Source organism: Nelumbo lutea, chromosome 1, assembly GCF_056320005.1.
Source record: "Nelumbo lutea isolate HS-2025 chromosome 1, American lotus-T2T, whole genome shotgun sequence".
In the NCBI taxonomy this organism is placed as follows: domain Eukaryota; kingdom Viridiplantae; phylum Streptophyta; class Magnoliopsida; order Proteales; family Nelumbonaceae; genus Nelumbo; species Nelumbo lutea.
This window is the reverse complement of record NC_142684.1, coordinates 185,429,714-185,445,042: the sequence shown is the minus strand read 5'-3', so window position 1 is coordinate 185,445,042 and position 15,329 is coordinate 185,429,714. Positions and strand designations below refer to the sequence as shown.

General features: G+C 41.6%; 1 protein-coding gene across 4 annotated transcripts in view; it reads left to right on the top strand.

Annotated features, from left to right (window-relative positions):
- The window catches only part of LOC148879787 (exocyst complex component SEC10b-like), an 84,658-nt gene that overhangs the window by 48,938 nt on the left and 20,391 nt on the right, over positions 1-15,329 (top strand). For all 4 annotated transcript variants that reach the window (XM_088961457.1, XM_088961458.1, XM_088961459.1 and 1 more), the window contains exons 16-19: positions 5,399-5,452; positions 5,541-5,669; positions 5,809-5,901; positions 6,002-6,148. In XM_088961457.1, coding sequence (XP_088817583.1) covers positions 5,399-5,452; positions 5,541-5,669; positions 5,809-5,901; positions 6,002-6,148 — 423 coding nt within the window. The remainder of the gene's footprint in view (positions 1-5,398; positions 5,453-5,540; positions 5,670-5,808; positions 5,902-6,001; positions 6,149-15,329) is intronic.

Sequence of the window (15,329 nt, the reverse complement as noted above, 5' to 3'; positions counted from 1 at the left end):
AGTTACAATTCTGCCCAATACAATGAAGATCTATTTGCCCCTTGTTTTGCTTGGGTATCCGCAATCCCATTTGCATCCCTTTTAACCCAACGAAACTGAGAGTTGAACTTCCTCGCAAGTGTGTTAATTTCTCTGAAAATAAACTTGAGATTCCAAGGTGCTGATGTGATGTTTTTGGCCCAAGAGATGACCAATAGAGAGTCTCCTTCAATTTCTAAGTCTGTTGTTCCTATCTGCTCAGCCATATTTAGACCTTGAAGTAGGGCTAGAGACTCAGCCTGTGTTGAGTCACCATAACCTATTGGTCCAGAGTAGAGTGCCACCACCACACCTAGATGATTTCTAAACACACCCCCTATGCCTGACCTTCCAGGGTTGCCAAGAGAACTCCCATCAAAATTCAGTTTTAGTTTGTTCTGTGCTGGTGGCTTCCATTCCATGCTTACAAGAACTTTGGGTAAATCTATTTGTGCTATTTCAGCCCAATTCCTTAGTATCTCATTCATGGAGTAGTTTCTAAATATCTCCATGGTCTTCACCCAATGTGCAATTCTGATTTTTATGGCTTCAATAACTTCCTCCATTGTTTTGCTTTTTCCTGAAAAGATTCTTAGGTTTCTTTCCTCCCAAATAGTCCATATTGTAGCTGTTCTCACTGCCTTCCATATACATTTTCCCCTTTTCTTCCGTTGACACAGGAAAGAGGGGTTGAATAGACTTACCACATCCTGTGGAGGAGCCCATCTGCATCCAAAGAGAGAACAAACAACATTCCAAATACCAGAAGCAAAAGAGTAGGATAATAGTAAGTGGGTTAGATTTTCACCACATCCCAAACAAAGGACACACACATGAGGAGAGAGACAATTGTTTGGCCTCCTTTTCTGTAGCACATCACAAGTGTTTACCTTCCCTAGGAACACTTCCCAATAGAAAGCTTGTACTTTTGGAGGTATCAGTTTAGTCCAAATTTCTCTCACTGGGAAGATCACCCCGATAGGGTTAATATGAGTGAGCAAACCAAAGAAAGATGCACAGGAAAATAAACCATCAGAAGTTGGGGACCACACTCTACAATCAGCTATAGATTGGTCCAAGTAGACCCTCTCAAGTGTTGAAATCAACAGCACTAGAGACTCACACTCATTTTCCTTTAACCCTCTTCTAAAGCCAAAATCCAAGAGATCCCTGATTCTGAAAGCACACCAAACCTAGCAACAGGTTTGTTTTTATAGTTTGATAAAGAGTAAAGGTCTGGGAAATTGAACATAAGAGGCACATCCCCAACCCAAAGGTCTTCCCGAAATAAAATTTTGTTGCCACAACCAACATCAAAGCTGATAAATTGAAGAAAAGTTGGATATACCTCAAAGATTGCCTTCCAAGGAGAGGATGGAGCTGCATTGGGGGCTAATTTTGCATTCCAGCCGTTATCTGCATCACCATGTAAGCTTTTAATGACCCTGTGCCACAACCTTTCTTCCTCACAAGGGAATCTCCATAGCCATTTCCCTAGGAGGGCTTTGTTTCTCTTTATTAGGTTCCCTATACCTAATCCACCCTGGTCCTTAGGGTAACAAACTTGCTCCCATTTCACTAAATGATCTTTCTTTTCTTCACCTGGCTCCCACAAAAAGTCCCTCATAATCTTCTCTAATTTTCTAGCTATTTTCACCGAGATCTTAAAGGTGGAAAGGAAGTAAGTGGGAAGGTTTGCAAGGGTTGATTTTATCAAGGTGATTCTCCCCCCAAGGAAATATAATTTCTCTTCCACATTGCCAACTTCTTCATGAAGACATGAACCTCTATACCGCCGGTTTCCACAAGCTTTCAGCTTTCGGATTCCCACCCAAGGGCATTCCTAGGTATTCCAGAGGCCAATTTTTCACTTCACAACCTAGCAGATTTGCCATGGCTTGGATACCCCCCTTCAATGTTGATTCCGGCTACACAACTTTTTCCCCAATTGACTTTCAATTTGGATGCCTGCTGAAATTCATTCACCAATCTTTTCAGATTCCTTAAACTAGCTTCATCACAGCTTTCACAGAAAATAATTATGTCATCAGCAAATTGCAAATGAGACACCACCACTTCTGATCTACCCATCCTCCAACCTTTAAACTGGTTTTCCTGATCAACTTTGGTGAGTTGTCTACTCAAAACCTCAGCCACAAAGGTGAACAAGAATGGAGATAAGGGGTCACCCTGTCTTGGTCATCTTTTAGCCTGGAAGAAATCTTTTGCTATCCCATTCATCAGAATAGAAAATTGTGTTGAGCTAATACATTCTTTAATCCATATCCTCCATCTTTCACCTAGCCCCATCTTTTCCTTTAAATTCAACAGGAAGGACCAATCCACCATATCATAAGCTTTTTCAAGGTCCAATTTACAAATCAAACCTTTATCACCTCGATTTCTCTTAGCTGCCACACACTCATTTGCCACTAAAATTTGATCCACAATTTGTCTCCCCTCTACAAAAGCTCCTTGGTTCTAGGGCAGTATAGTCTTCAATCTACCAACCAGGACTTTAGCAACGATTTTATACAAGCTACCCACAAGACTTATCGGTCTGTAATCCTTAGGGGTTTTGGCCTCCTATTTTGGCACTAAAGCAACAAAAGTTGCATTTGCTCTAGGCGATAATTTTCCTTCTTGATAGAACTCCACAAATGCATCCATTAATTCATCTTTCAAAATTTCTCAACAATCCTGATAGAAAGCCATTGAAAATCCATCCGGCCCTGGTGCTTTAGTTCTATCCATCGAGAATATTGCTTCATGTATCTCCTCAATAGTGAAAGCTCTTTCTAGGAGGTTAACTTTGGATTCTGGCACTTTGTCCCACTGTAAATCTCCCATTTCTGCCATGTTTTCATCAGAGGATGCTCGGGTTGACTTAAAGTGATCCACAAAGCATCTTTCAATTTCCTTTTTTGCAGTTATCACTCTTCCATCCACCTCTACATTGGAAATTTGGTTTTTCCGTCTTCTCGCATTTGCTAGAGAGTGGAAAAAACTGGTATTTCCATCCCCTTCCAAAATCCATTTACATCTAGATTTTTGCCTCCAAGAAATATCTTCTTTTCTCAGAATCTTTTCCAGTTGCACTTTTAAGTTCCATCTTTCTATTCTATCTTCCGCCCCACACTCTTTCCTGGCCTTCTTTTGTTCCACTTCTTCTATTTTCTTGGCTAATTCCTCCTTTATGACCTCAAGTTTTCCAAATTCCTCTTTGTTCCACTCCTTGACCATTTTCTTCAATCTTTTCAGTTTCTTAGAGAATCTCACCACTTTATTTCTAGCCCTAATCCCATCTTCTGACCACCATTCTTTTACCACATGTTTTCAAATCTAAAAGGTGTGGGGCCACCAATAAGATTTTCTTGGTAAAGGCTTAAAGGGTAATGATCAGAGGTCACTCTAGGTAGGGCTTTTAGTGTCAAAGTGCCCCACAGCTCTTCCCAATCAATGGAGAACAGGAATCTATCCAGTTTTGAGCACACTTGATTTTCTTGGAGATTTTACTAGGTGAAAGAGGCTTGTAACAAGGTAGGCTCTTTTAGTTCTAGGGACTCAATCAGGGAATTGAAGTGTTTCATGCTAGATGTTAAGGGTTGGTTGGGGTTGTTTGTCTCATTTGTATATCTTATTACATTGAAATCCCCACCCAAACACCACGGACCCTCCCATATGCCTCTGACTGCAGCTAGCTCTTCCCAGAATGAGTTCCTCTCTTTATATGAATTCGGCCCATACACACTAGTCAATAACCACTCCCTTCCATCACTCATCCTCTTAGCTTTTATTGATACTGAGTACTGACCTATTAGTTCCTCTTGACAGTCAACTTCCTCATTCTTCCACATTGTAAGGATTCCACCCGAGGCACCCCTCGACAAGGCAAAAGACCAACTTAGACCCCTGCAACTCCAGATACTTCTTATCCACCTTTTGTCCAAGTCCAAAAGCTTTGTCTCTTGTAACATGACTATAACCGGTCTCTCCTTTCTTATCACCTTCCTGATGATTTTCCTTTTCTTTGCACTTCCTAAACCTCTTACATTTCAGCAAAGCACTTTCATTTCACTCTTTTTTCCTCGACCCTAATTCAATCCCAAATCCTTTTCTCCTCTTGTCTTCTCCCTTTTCCTATTTACAATCTTCTCATAGGACACACCATAGGCTAGCCTTTCCACCTCCTTCATTCTTCTCTTTCTTTTTTTTATCATCTTCTACCCCCATTCTAAGATAGACCTTTCCTTTGGCGAACTTCCTTTTTGCTTCATTTTGTTCCTCTCCTTTTACTTTGGGTATCTCTCTACAGCCTTCTCCCTCATCCAAACGGCAGTCTTCCTTTTCTTTCTCTTGGGTACTTGCAATAACTTCATTTCCCCCCCTCATCCTTTTCCAAAACCATCACATTAAACAATTTCTCCTCATTGTCTTTTCCACTACCCCCTCCTTTTTCTATTGCACATGGGTCATTATCCGCCACCGGTGACGTTTCAACAGCTGGAACTGCAAATACACAAATACACAATATAGCATTTCTCATTTTCCATTTTCTTTATGCCGCCTTAACTACACAAATACACAATATAATATGCATCAAGGGTCTAATGCATGAGACAATATTCAATATTCACACAATTGGCTGCATACATGGCAAAGATCTGTGCTTACATGTCGTGAATTAGCCATTTGTTTTCTTTAATAAAACATAAAAGGCCACATGTTGGGTGATTGTGTCTTGTTTGACAATTTCCTAATTGAAAACATGCATCTTTCTCATATATATGGACTCTGGACTGTTTGTTATGCAAAAGAAAGATAAATAATGGGTAGTCACTAATTTCAGGTTTTCTTGAGAGGGAAGTTTTATGAGCTTAGAAGACTATAAATGGTCTATATGGTGCAACTGTGGAAGTACCCTTTATTCTCTAGGGTACTTCTTTTGGTGGCTTTAAGATCTACATACTTATTTGGACCTGGGAGAGTATTTTTTTCTGGGAAGAAGAGTCACTTATATTGCTTCCTTTGATTTGTGATTGCCATAGTCGTGCTTATTCTATTGAAGTCTTTTCTGATCTTTTTTATGAATGGGTGTAGGCATATCGCCAATAGCCAAACCACATTATGTTTGTGTTTGTTGGTTCTACAATATTTTTCTTTATTTTTGGTTGCCATCAATTCCAAATTCCAAAGTCATGCCTTTTGCACTATAGTTATCTCTTAGATCTTTATATCCTTTCCTTACAATATGCTTCTACATTTGATCTATTTGGATTCTGACATGCTTATTCTTGCAATAAACATATTAAGAATTGAAATCTTTAGTTATTCTTTTGGTGATTTCATTAGAATTGATTCTCAAGGTTTCATTGTACAGCCTGCACCTCTTGCAACCAATGTAAAAGCAGTATTTACTTGCTTACTAGATCAAGTAAGTATGCTTAATTTTACTTCTACAACTGGCTTTCAATTGAACTCAAGTCTACCCATCTAGGCCATACTCAATTTATGTTTTGCAGGTTAGCCAATATATCACAGATGGGCTAGAACGGACCAGAGAGAGCCTAAATGAAGCTGCGGCTTTGAGGGAAAGGTTTGTGCTGGGTACAATTGTTAGTAGAAGGGTGGCTGCTGCAGCTGCTTCTGCTGTAATTACTTAACCATATCCCTTTAATAAATCCTAATTTCTTTATACATAAAGATTGCATTCAGCAATGGTCAACACAGTTCTTTACACTTCTATTATTGAGTCAAGCATAAGACAAATTGATTGATGATGATGTTTAGGCAGAAGCTGCTGCTGCTGCTGGTGAAAGCAGTTTCAGATCTTTTATGGTGGCTGTACAGCGTTGTACAAGCAGTGTGGCTATAATCCAGCAAGTATGTTTCCTTTGGGCATTACTTGTATTGTTATTTTGGTCAGATTGGCTGGTATTTACATTGAAACCTTAGTAGTGAACAAGGGTCTTGTCTTCTGCAGTATTTTTCAAACTCTATTTCTCGGCTCTTACTACCTGTGGATGGTGCACATGCTGCTTCTTGTGAAGAAATGGCAACAGCTATGTCTAGTGCCGAGGGTGCTGCTTATAAAGGGCTTCAACAATGTATCGAAACTGTGATGGCAGAGGTCTGTAAAAATGCAAAGTTTTCATCTTATGATTATATTTAATATCACAGAAATCAGAGCATGTATACTTTGTCAAATAGCCCTTCTATCTGCATCATAAAAGATCATGTAGTGGGAAATTACAAATCAATTTTCCCTTAAAAAACTATGAAGCAATATTGTCACTGCCACCTATTATTCTGAGCTCATAATCTGTAAAGGATCCCTGTATTGTCTTTATCTTTTATTAAATATTTACCATTGCCATTTATTTTGAGGTGGATGAATAGCAAGATGAGTCTAGTTCTGGGAAGACCTTTGGATAGGGGAAACACCATAAAAGACCAGTTTCCTGAACTCTTTGCCCTATCTAATCTAAAGGCCTTTGTCCAGTTTGGGAACACCCTCTCCTTCAGACTTCAATTGGAACCTTGTTTTCAGAAGAGGCCTAAGGGAAAGCGAGTGTTCATCTTTAATTGACCTACTTACCATTTTGGAGACAGCATTCTTAGACCCAAACTTGGAAGACTATAGAATTTGGGTTTCCTCTCCAGATGGACCTATCACTTGTTCCTCTTTCAAGCATCTAGCCTCACCTGGTTCTCAAGGGGTTGATTTCCTGGTGAAAGAAATTTGGACTAGCTGATTAGCCAATCCCACCAAAAATTCAAACCTTCTTGCGTTTCTCCTCATATGTGTTCCTTATGTAGGGGTAGTGGAGAGGTCCTCTCCCTTTTTTTTTGATCAATAACACTTTAATTAATTCATCAGTAGAAATTTACAAGTGGAAGACAAACACACTTATCTTCCAAGAGTCACAAAGAACTTCAAGAAAAGAAAAAAGACAATACAAAGATACAAAGACACTAACGTTACAGCTTAGCCCAAAACAAAGAATCCCTTTCTGCCCCTTGTTTTGCTAAACCGTCAGCTAGGGAATTAGCTGATCTTTTAATCCAACATGTCTTAACTTCCATCTCCCGCACCAGCCATTTGAATTTCCTCTTCTCATTATTATACTTCCACATTTTGATCTTTAGTCAGCCACCCTATCACCACCTCTGAATCCCCTTCAATTATAAGTTTCTTGATGTTCAATTCCTTAGCTTTCCGGGCTCCTTCCATAACTGCACATATCTCAGCTCTAAGGGAGTCACCCACTCCAATTGGGCCTGAGAACATAGCAAAGATGACCCCATTTTCATCTCTAAAAACACCCCCGATCCCCGATTGTCTCAGATTTCCCCTACTGCATCCATCAAAGTTTAATTTCAAGAATCCACTAGGTGGGGGGGGTCCAAGCCACACTCATTACTGACTTGGTCTGTGTGCAATTTGCAATTTCACCCCACTTCCTCAACATGTTATCCACAGTGTAATCTATGAATATTTCCAGAGATTTCAGCCACTGTACCGCCCTAAAATGTATGATAGCCCTCAGATCTGCTGTTCCTCTCTGAGTTTCTGAGAATATCCTGGAGTTTCTTTCTTCCCACAGTGTTCAACATACTGCAGCCCTTAGTCCTCTCCACATTGTCCTTCCCCTTTTTAACCGCCACCTGAAAAAGGAAGGTGAGAAAAGGCCCCGCATGTCTGATGGGGGATTCCAGCTGCATCCAAATAAGGAGAAAACCCAATCCCACAGTGACCTCGCGAAGTGGCAAGACACCATTAGGTGAAAACTAGTCTCCCCATCTGCTTTACACAGAACACACCACTGAGGTGACAAGCAAGTATTGGGTCTCTTCTTTTGGAGCAGATCACCAGTGTTGATTCTTTCCAGATAGGCTTCCCAACAAAAACTACCAACACTAGGAGGTATAGCTCTGCACCAAACCTCACCAACAGGGAAAGGGGACAAGGTAGGATTGGTGGACTAACTTAAGACTTTGAAGAACGAAGCACAAGAGAAAATGCCATTTGGGGTAGGTGTCCAAATTCTAGAATCCGCCCTAGTGGGGTCTAAGACAACGCTATCAAGAAGTGCAAGAAGGCTCGAAATACAGTCGAAGTCTGAGTCCCTCAAATCCCTTAGACCCAAGTTCCACCCAATCCCAGAAGTGGAAGAGGACGGGGTGGTGAAAGACGAGATCGACTCATTTTTCAAATCATAAAGTGCATACAAAGACGGAAACTGGTCCTTTAAAGGGGCGCTCCCCACCCAGGTTTGTTCCCAAAATTTTATGGAGTTACCGGAATTCAAGTCATACCGTATATTAGGAATGAAAACTGGTAGCAGGTCATGAATGACTTTCCAAGGAGAATTGCTTGTGATCCTAGCTCTGATTCCAGTGTCCCATCCATTGTGCTCCAGCCCATGAATATTGCTACTATTCTAGCCCATATCTTCTCCTTCTCCATAGGAAACCTCCACAACCACTTCCCCGGCAGAGTCATATTCCTTCTCCTAATACCCCCAAGCCCCAAACCACCACATGACTTACTCCTACACACTATCTCTTTAGAGAACACTGATGTGGGCCCCACTACAGTGGTCCCCACTGTGTTCGTAGGATAGCAGTGTAGTTATTTGTTTCAGTTATAGCAATGACAGTTTGAGTCAATTTGTTGATTCAGTTGTTATTTATTTCAGCTTTTATTTACTTTATTTATTATGTAAGTACCAAGGGCAGATGTGTCCTTTCCATTATGTACTAAACATAACCTATAAATATTAAGAGAGTGGCGGCGGCAGATCTGTAAGAATCTGTCCCTCCTTTCAACAACTTGTGTTCTCTTGTTTCTCTTCTATTCTCTCTCCTTTCTCTCTCTTTTTCTTCTGTTTTGCAAACCTAAAACCTAATAGGATTCAATACTGATTACAGTCTTGATCTTCTACTTGGTATCAGAGCCTATCTAGGGCTTCTCATGTGTGTCTAGTTCAGCTGACCACATGAGGACTAGCTAGGGCTGGAAGCTTTGAAGAAGTTTTTCGGTGGCTGAATCTTGGAGATTACCAGGAGAGGTTCGCAGCAGTTGAAGACTTGCCGCGACTTGCAGAGAGTTGGTAATCAGGAAGAGGCAACGGAGGTTAGGGTTCAGGTAACCCTAGAAGACAGTAAACCGAAGTACATAAGTACGTTTTTTTTTTACTGAGTTTCAGAGACTGCAATCAGTCGAGATAGGTTGGACCTATCTAGAAAGAGGGGCCGAACTCTGTTCAAGTTTGTTTTAGGGTTTGGCTTGTCGAGCTGTGTTTAAGTTTGTTTCTAGGGTTTGACTGTTGGGCCGAACCCCCCTCCTCAAAGGTGATTAGTTTTTAGGGTTTCATATTGCCCTATGACAAGTCCCACTTGTGTGGACTGCTTGGAGAGTGCAGCTAAGCACTTGCTTCAGACCTACAGTTGAAACCCTAATTTTGCTCTCGCAGCAGTGGGCCCCACAGTAGTGATTTCAGAAAATAGTATCTCAGATTGATAGGCTGCCTGGTACTGTGCATGCCGATTTTTTTCAGATCAGATTTGAGTTGATTTCTTGCATATACTGTGATAGGCGATTGATTTCAGATCAGATTTGGGTTGGATTCAAATCGGATCAGATCAGATTTCAGATCATATCAGATTTGTGTTGGTTTCGGATCAGATTTCAGACTTGTTTGTTTGATTCTGTTTTCTGGTATAGTTGCTCTAACAATTTGTAGCCACTAAATCTTGATCAAAGATGGAGTTTAAGGGTCAGGGAGAAAGTAGTTTTGGAAACCACAGTTATGGTAGTGTATTTGAAACCGGGTTTCAGATTACAACTATGAGATTTGATGGGTTAAATTATTTGGAGTGGGCGCAATCAGCCATGATGGCTATTGGAGGAAGGGGAAAACTGGGTTACCTCTTGGGAGATGTGAAAGAACTTTCCAAGGAGGACCCAACATACACCAAGTGGGTTCAAGAGAACTATTTGGTTATGGCATGGCTGTGTAATTCTATGCAGCCACATATCAGTCGAAATTACTTGTGGGCAAAGACGGCCAAAGAGATATGGGATGTGAAAGAAACCTATTCCCAACCCCTTAATGTTGCCAGAGCCTATGAACTGAAGTGTGAGGTGAACAACCTTAAACAAGGAGAGAAGCCAGTTTGTCTACTTCTCTACCTTGAAATCCTTGTGGCATGAGATTGACCATCTAGAGACCCTTGAATGGGAGAGTCCCAAAGATGCACAGACTCACAGAAAGCAAATCGAGACGAATAGGGTATTTGAGTTTCTGGTTGGTTTGAATTCAGAATGGCATTGTGCGACAACAGATATTGACAAGAGATAGTGTGACCCTCTCTCAAGCATACTCCCTGGTGCATGGTGAAGAGACCAAGAGGAAAGTCATGATGCAGCCTTAGCCCTCTTTCCCAACCTTGATAGCTATTAAACCCAAGCCAGGGGGTGACTCAGAAAGGGATCGGAAGAAGGAAGATAAACGGGATCTGGTATGTGAACATTGCAAGAAACCCAAGCACACAAAAGATACTTGTTGGAAGCTACATCCTCACTTGGTCCCAACAAAACTAAGAAATAAGAAGGATAATGCTCATATGGCAGTGAACACTGATTCAACATCCTCATCAGGCACATCCCTAGAGACTTTAGCTGCTGTTTGGGCTGCCCTCATACAGTTGGAAAAGGAAGTTGGGAGTTCAACTCAACCATCTCAGTCACCATCAGCTCCTACCACATCTGCATTTGCACATTCAGGTACTCGAGCCTCAGCTTACCATGCTTTAGCTCCAGGTAATACTGATCACTGCTGGGTAATAGATTCAGGTGCATCTGACCATATGACTAGCTTTCCATCTTTGTTCACTTCTTATCACTTGTCCTCTGGCCGAGATAGAGTATCCATTGCTGATGGCTCTCTTGTTCCCATTTCGGGCAAGGGGGACATCAAGCTATCGGATACTATCTCTTTATCTTCTGTCTTGCATGTTCCTAAGCTTGATACTAACCTACTTTCAGTTAGTTGTATTACCAAACACATGAACTGTTCAGTAACCTTTTTCCCTGACCGATGTGGTTTTTAGGATTTGGAGACGAGGAAGGTGATTGGGACTGGTCGTGAGACGAATGGGATCTATCTGCTTGGAAAGAGTTCTCGTCGGGAGGAGTCAGTGGATAAGAGGTCTTTTGTTTCCCAGTCTGTGAGTTTGGTTATGCCAAAGCATAACCGATTAGGTCATTTGTCTTTTAAGTCTTTGAAGAGTCTGTTTCCTGCTTTATTTGAGTCTGTTGAGTTATCAAAGTTGAGGTGTGAGAGTTGTGAGTTTTTCAAACATTGTAGAACCTCTTATTCTTTAAGTAATAAAAAGAGTAATTCCTCTTTTGATATTGTGCATACTGATGTTCGGGGGCCATATCATATCTCTTCTATGGGTGGGTACAGATATTTTTTACTGTTTGTTGATGACCATACCCGGTTTTCTTGGATCTATCTTATGCGTTCTCGGGATGAGGTTCCTGCTCTGACCCAAAACTTTCATCAGATGGTTCTCACTCAATTTTGGACCAAAATCAAAGTCCTTAGATCTGATAATGCAAAGGAATACTTTGCTCAGCCATTGACCTCCTACCTTCTTAGCCATGGAGTTATTCACCAGAGCACTTGCCCTTATACACCACAGCAGAACGACATTGCTGAAAGGAAGAATAGGCATTATCTTGGAGGTGACTAGAAGCATTATGTTTACCTCCAATGTACCTATTCGCTTCTGGGGTGATGCTATCCTCACGACAGTTTATCTCATTAATCGAGTTCCTTCCCGAGTCCTTGATATGAGAACCCCCTTTTCCCTTCTATACCCAGACGAGGAGTTGTTCATTGTTCCCCTTAAAACCTTTGGTTGTACCTATTTCATTCAGCTTCTCGGGCCTCATCATTCCAAGTTTGAACCTAAGGCCTCCAAATGCATTTTCCTTGGTTATGCACAAACTCAAAAGGGTTATTGCTGCTATGATCCGGTTTCAGGGAAACGGCTTGTCTCCATGGATGTCACATTCTTTGAGGAGACACCCTATTATCCTTGGGTTTCTCCTCAGAGGGAGAGCAATGAGAGTGGGGCTGTTTTGAGTTTCTTTCCTCAGGGAGAGAGCAGTGAGAGTGGAAGTGGGGCTGTTCCTTTACCTATTCCACTGGGTAATGAAGGTTGTAGTGGTGAGGGTGGTCAGAGGGAGCCGGAGTTGATAGTCTATCACAGGCGATGCAGGCAGGTTGATCCTAGTCTTCGGCAGTCCCGGCCAGCTCCAGTTCCTTCTGCGGCTCCAGATCCAGAGCCTACTGAGATACCTCTCATTGTTGCCACTTCCCCTCCTGTGGATGACCTTGATCTCCCTATTGCCATTCGCAAAGGGAAACGACATTGCACCACTTCTACATCTCACAACATCTCACAGTTCTTATCCTATGATCGTCTATCACCATCTTACCGGTCCTATCTCACTTCCATTGCCGATGTCCCTATTCCAAGAACAGTGCAAGAAGCCTTATTAGTTCCAGAATGGAAAGGTGCAATGCAAGTTGAAATGGATGCCCTGTTGAAGAATAATACTTGGGCACTGGTTGACCCACCAAAAGGAAAGAAACCGGTGGGATGCAGATGGGTGTTCACTGTGAAGCATAATGCTGATGGCTCTATTGAAAGGTGCAAAGCCCGACTGGTTGAAAAGGGGTTCACTCAGACTTATGGTATAGACTACTTGGAGACCTTTGCCCCAGTAGCCAAGATGACCACCATTCGAGTTTTGTTATCCCTTGCAGGAAATCATTCTTGGCCCCTGTTTCAGATGAATGTTAAAAATGCCTTTCTGAATGGCGACTTACAAGAAGAGGTTTACATGCAGTTGCCTCCTGGATTCTATGATACAGAGACAGGTAAGAAGGTTTGCTGACTGAACAAGGCATTGTATGGTTTGAAGCAGTCACCTAGAGCCTGGTTTGATAGGTTCAGATTAGCCCTTGGAAGGTTTGGTTATGAACAGGCCCAGTCAGATCATACACTATTCATCAAGAGGGTGGAGTCCTCTCTGACACTACTAGCAGTATATGTTGATGATATTGTGGTGACAGGAAATGACAATTATGAGATTGAGTCCCTCAAACAGTTCCTTCATCAAGAGGTTGAGGTGAAAGATCTTGGTGCACTACGGTACTTTTTGGGTATTGAGGTTGCTAGATCCAAGCAGAGGATTTTTATCTCTTAGAGAAAATATGTTCTAGATCTGTTGGCAGAAACTGGAAAGTTGGGTGTTAAGCCGGCTGATACACCCATTGAACAAAATCACAAGATTAGTGCAGAGGGTGGGGAGCCTCTTGAAGACAAAGTTATGTTCCAACGGTTGGTTGGAAAGATTCTATATCTCTGCCTCACTCGGCCGGATATCAACTATGCAGTTAGTGTTGTTAGCCAGTACATGCACTCCCCTAGAACTTCTCATCTTCTTGCGGCAGAGAGAATATTAGCATACTTGAAGAGATGCCCGGGTAGAGGTATATTGCTTAAGAACAATAATCACATGAGGGTGGAAGTCTATACAGATGCCGATTGGGTTGGAAGTGTTGATGACAGAAGGTCTACCTCTGGATATTGTGCCCTAGTGGGAGGTAACCTTGTCTCTTGGAGGAGTAAGAAGCAGAGTGTTGTTTCCCGCTCCAGTGCTGAAGCCGAATACAGGTCAATGGCTAATGGAGTGGCTGAAATCTTATGGCTGAGGTCACTACTTGAAGAGTTGGGTATTGATTATGAAAAGCCCTTAATGTTGTATTGTGATAATCAGGCAGCTATTAATATAGCATTCAACCCAGTGCAGCATGACAGAACTAAACATATCGAAGTTGATCGACATTTTGTGCGAGAAAGGGTCACATCACAAGAAGTGTCTTCCGTACATCACATCTAATATGCAGCTCGTGGATATCCTCACCAAGACTGTACCAAGGAAGAAGTTATAGACAGACCTATCCAAGTTGGGCATGATAGATATCTACTCTCAACTTGAGGGGGAGTGTAGAGAACACTGATGTGGGCCCCCTGCAGTGGTCTCCACTGTGTTCGTAGGATAGCAGTGTAGTTATTTGTTTCAGTTATCGTAGTGACAGTTTGAGTCAGTTTGTTAATTCAGTTGTTATTTATTTCAGCTTTTATTTACTTTATTTATTATGTAAGTACCAAGGGCAGATGTGTCCTTTTCGTTATGTACTAAACATAACGTATAAATATTAATAGAGTGGCGGTGGCAGATCTGTAAGAATCTGCCCCTCCTTTCAACAACTTGTGTTCTCTTGTTTCTCTTCTATTCTCTCTCCTTTCTCTCTCTTTTTCTTCTGTTTTGCAAACCTAAAACCTAATAGGATTCAAGACTGATTACAGTCTTGATCTTCTACTATCTCCCAGCTAACTCTATGATCCCTCTTCTTTTCTTCCGGTTCCCACAGGAAATCTCTCATTATCTTCTCTAATCTGTTAGCAATCTTCTCTAGGATTTTATACACCGACATGAAAAAAGATGGGTAAGTTAGCAAGCGTGGCCTTAGTGTAATTCTCCCACCAAGAGAGAGGTAGTTCTTTTTCCAGGATACCAATCTTTTTTCAAACCTTTCCATCACCGGGTTCCAGAAACTCTCTCTCTTGGGATTATCACCTAATGGTAATCCTAAGTAGTTCAGAGGCTACCCCGAAACTTCATACCCCAGCACTTCAGCACTCTCCTTGATCTCTCCCTCCTCCAAGTTCAGAGGTCCTCTCCCATTTACTAATATCTTGTTCCTTTGTACAACGTATTTGGGCTTTTTTTTGTTGTCTTTTTGGCTGCAGGTGGGTCCCCTCTCAAGAGGTGGTGGACGTCTTCAACCCAAACTTCTTGAGGCAACAAAAGAAAAGAGGGAGAATAATGTGGAGAGCTAATGAGGTGGCATTGGGTGGTGTGGGAAGAGAGGAATAACGGAATATTCATTGGAAATAATAGGACTTGTGAGGAGGTAATAGACAGTATAAAAGTGAAGGTTGCATTATGGGTTAAGACATTGACTGCTTTCAGAATTACTCAATTACTGACATTCTAAAAGCATGGAAGGAGGTAGCACAGTCTACTAAAGAAAAAGAAAAAAAAAAAGAGTGGAATGGAAACCCCTAGAAGGTAATGAAGTGAAACTGAAGATCCTTGGGTAACCTGGGCATGGCAAGAATAGGTGGAGCAATCAGAGATTAAGAGCAGGACTTTGGCA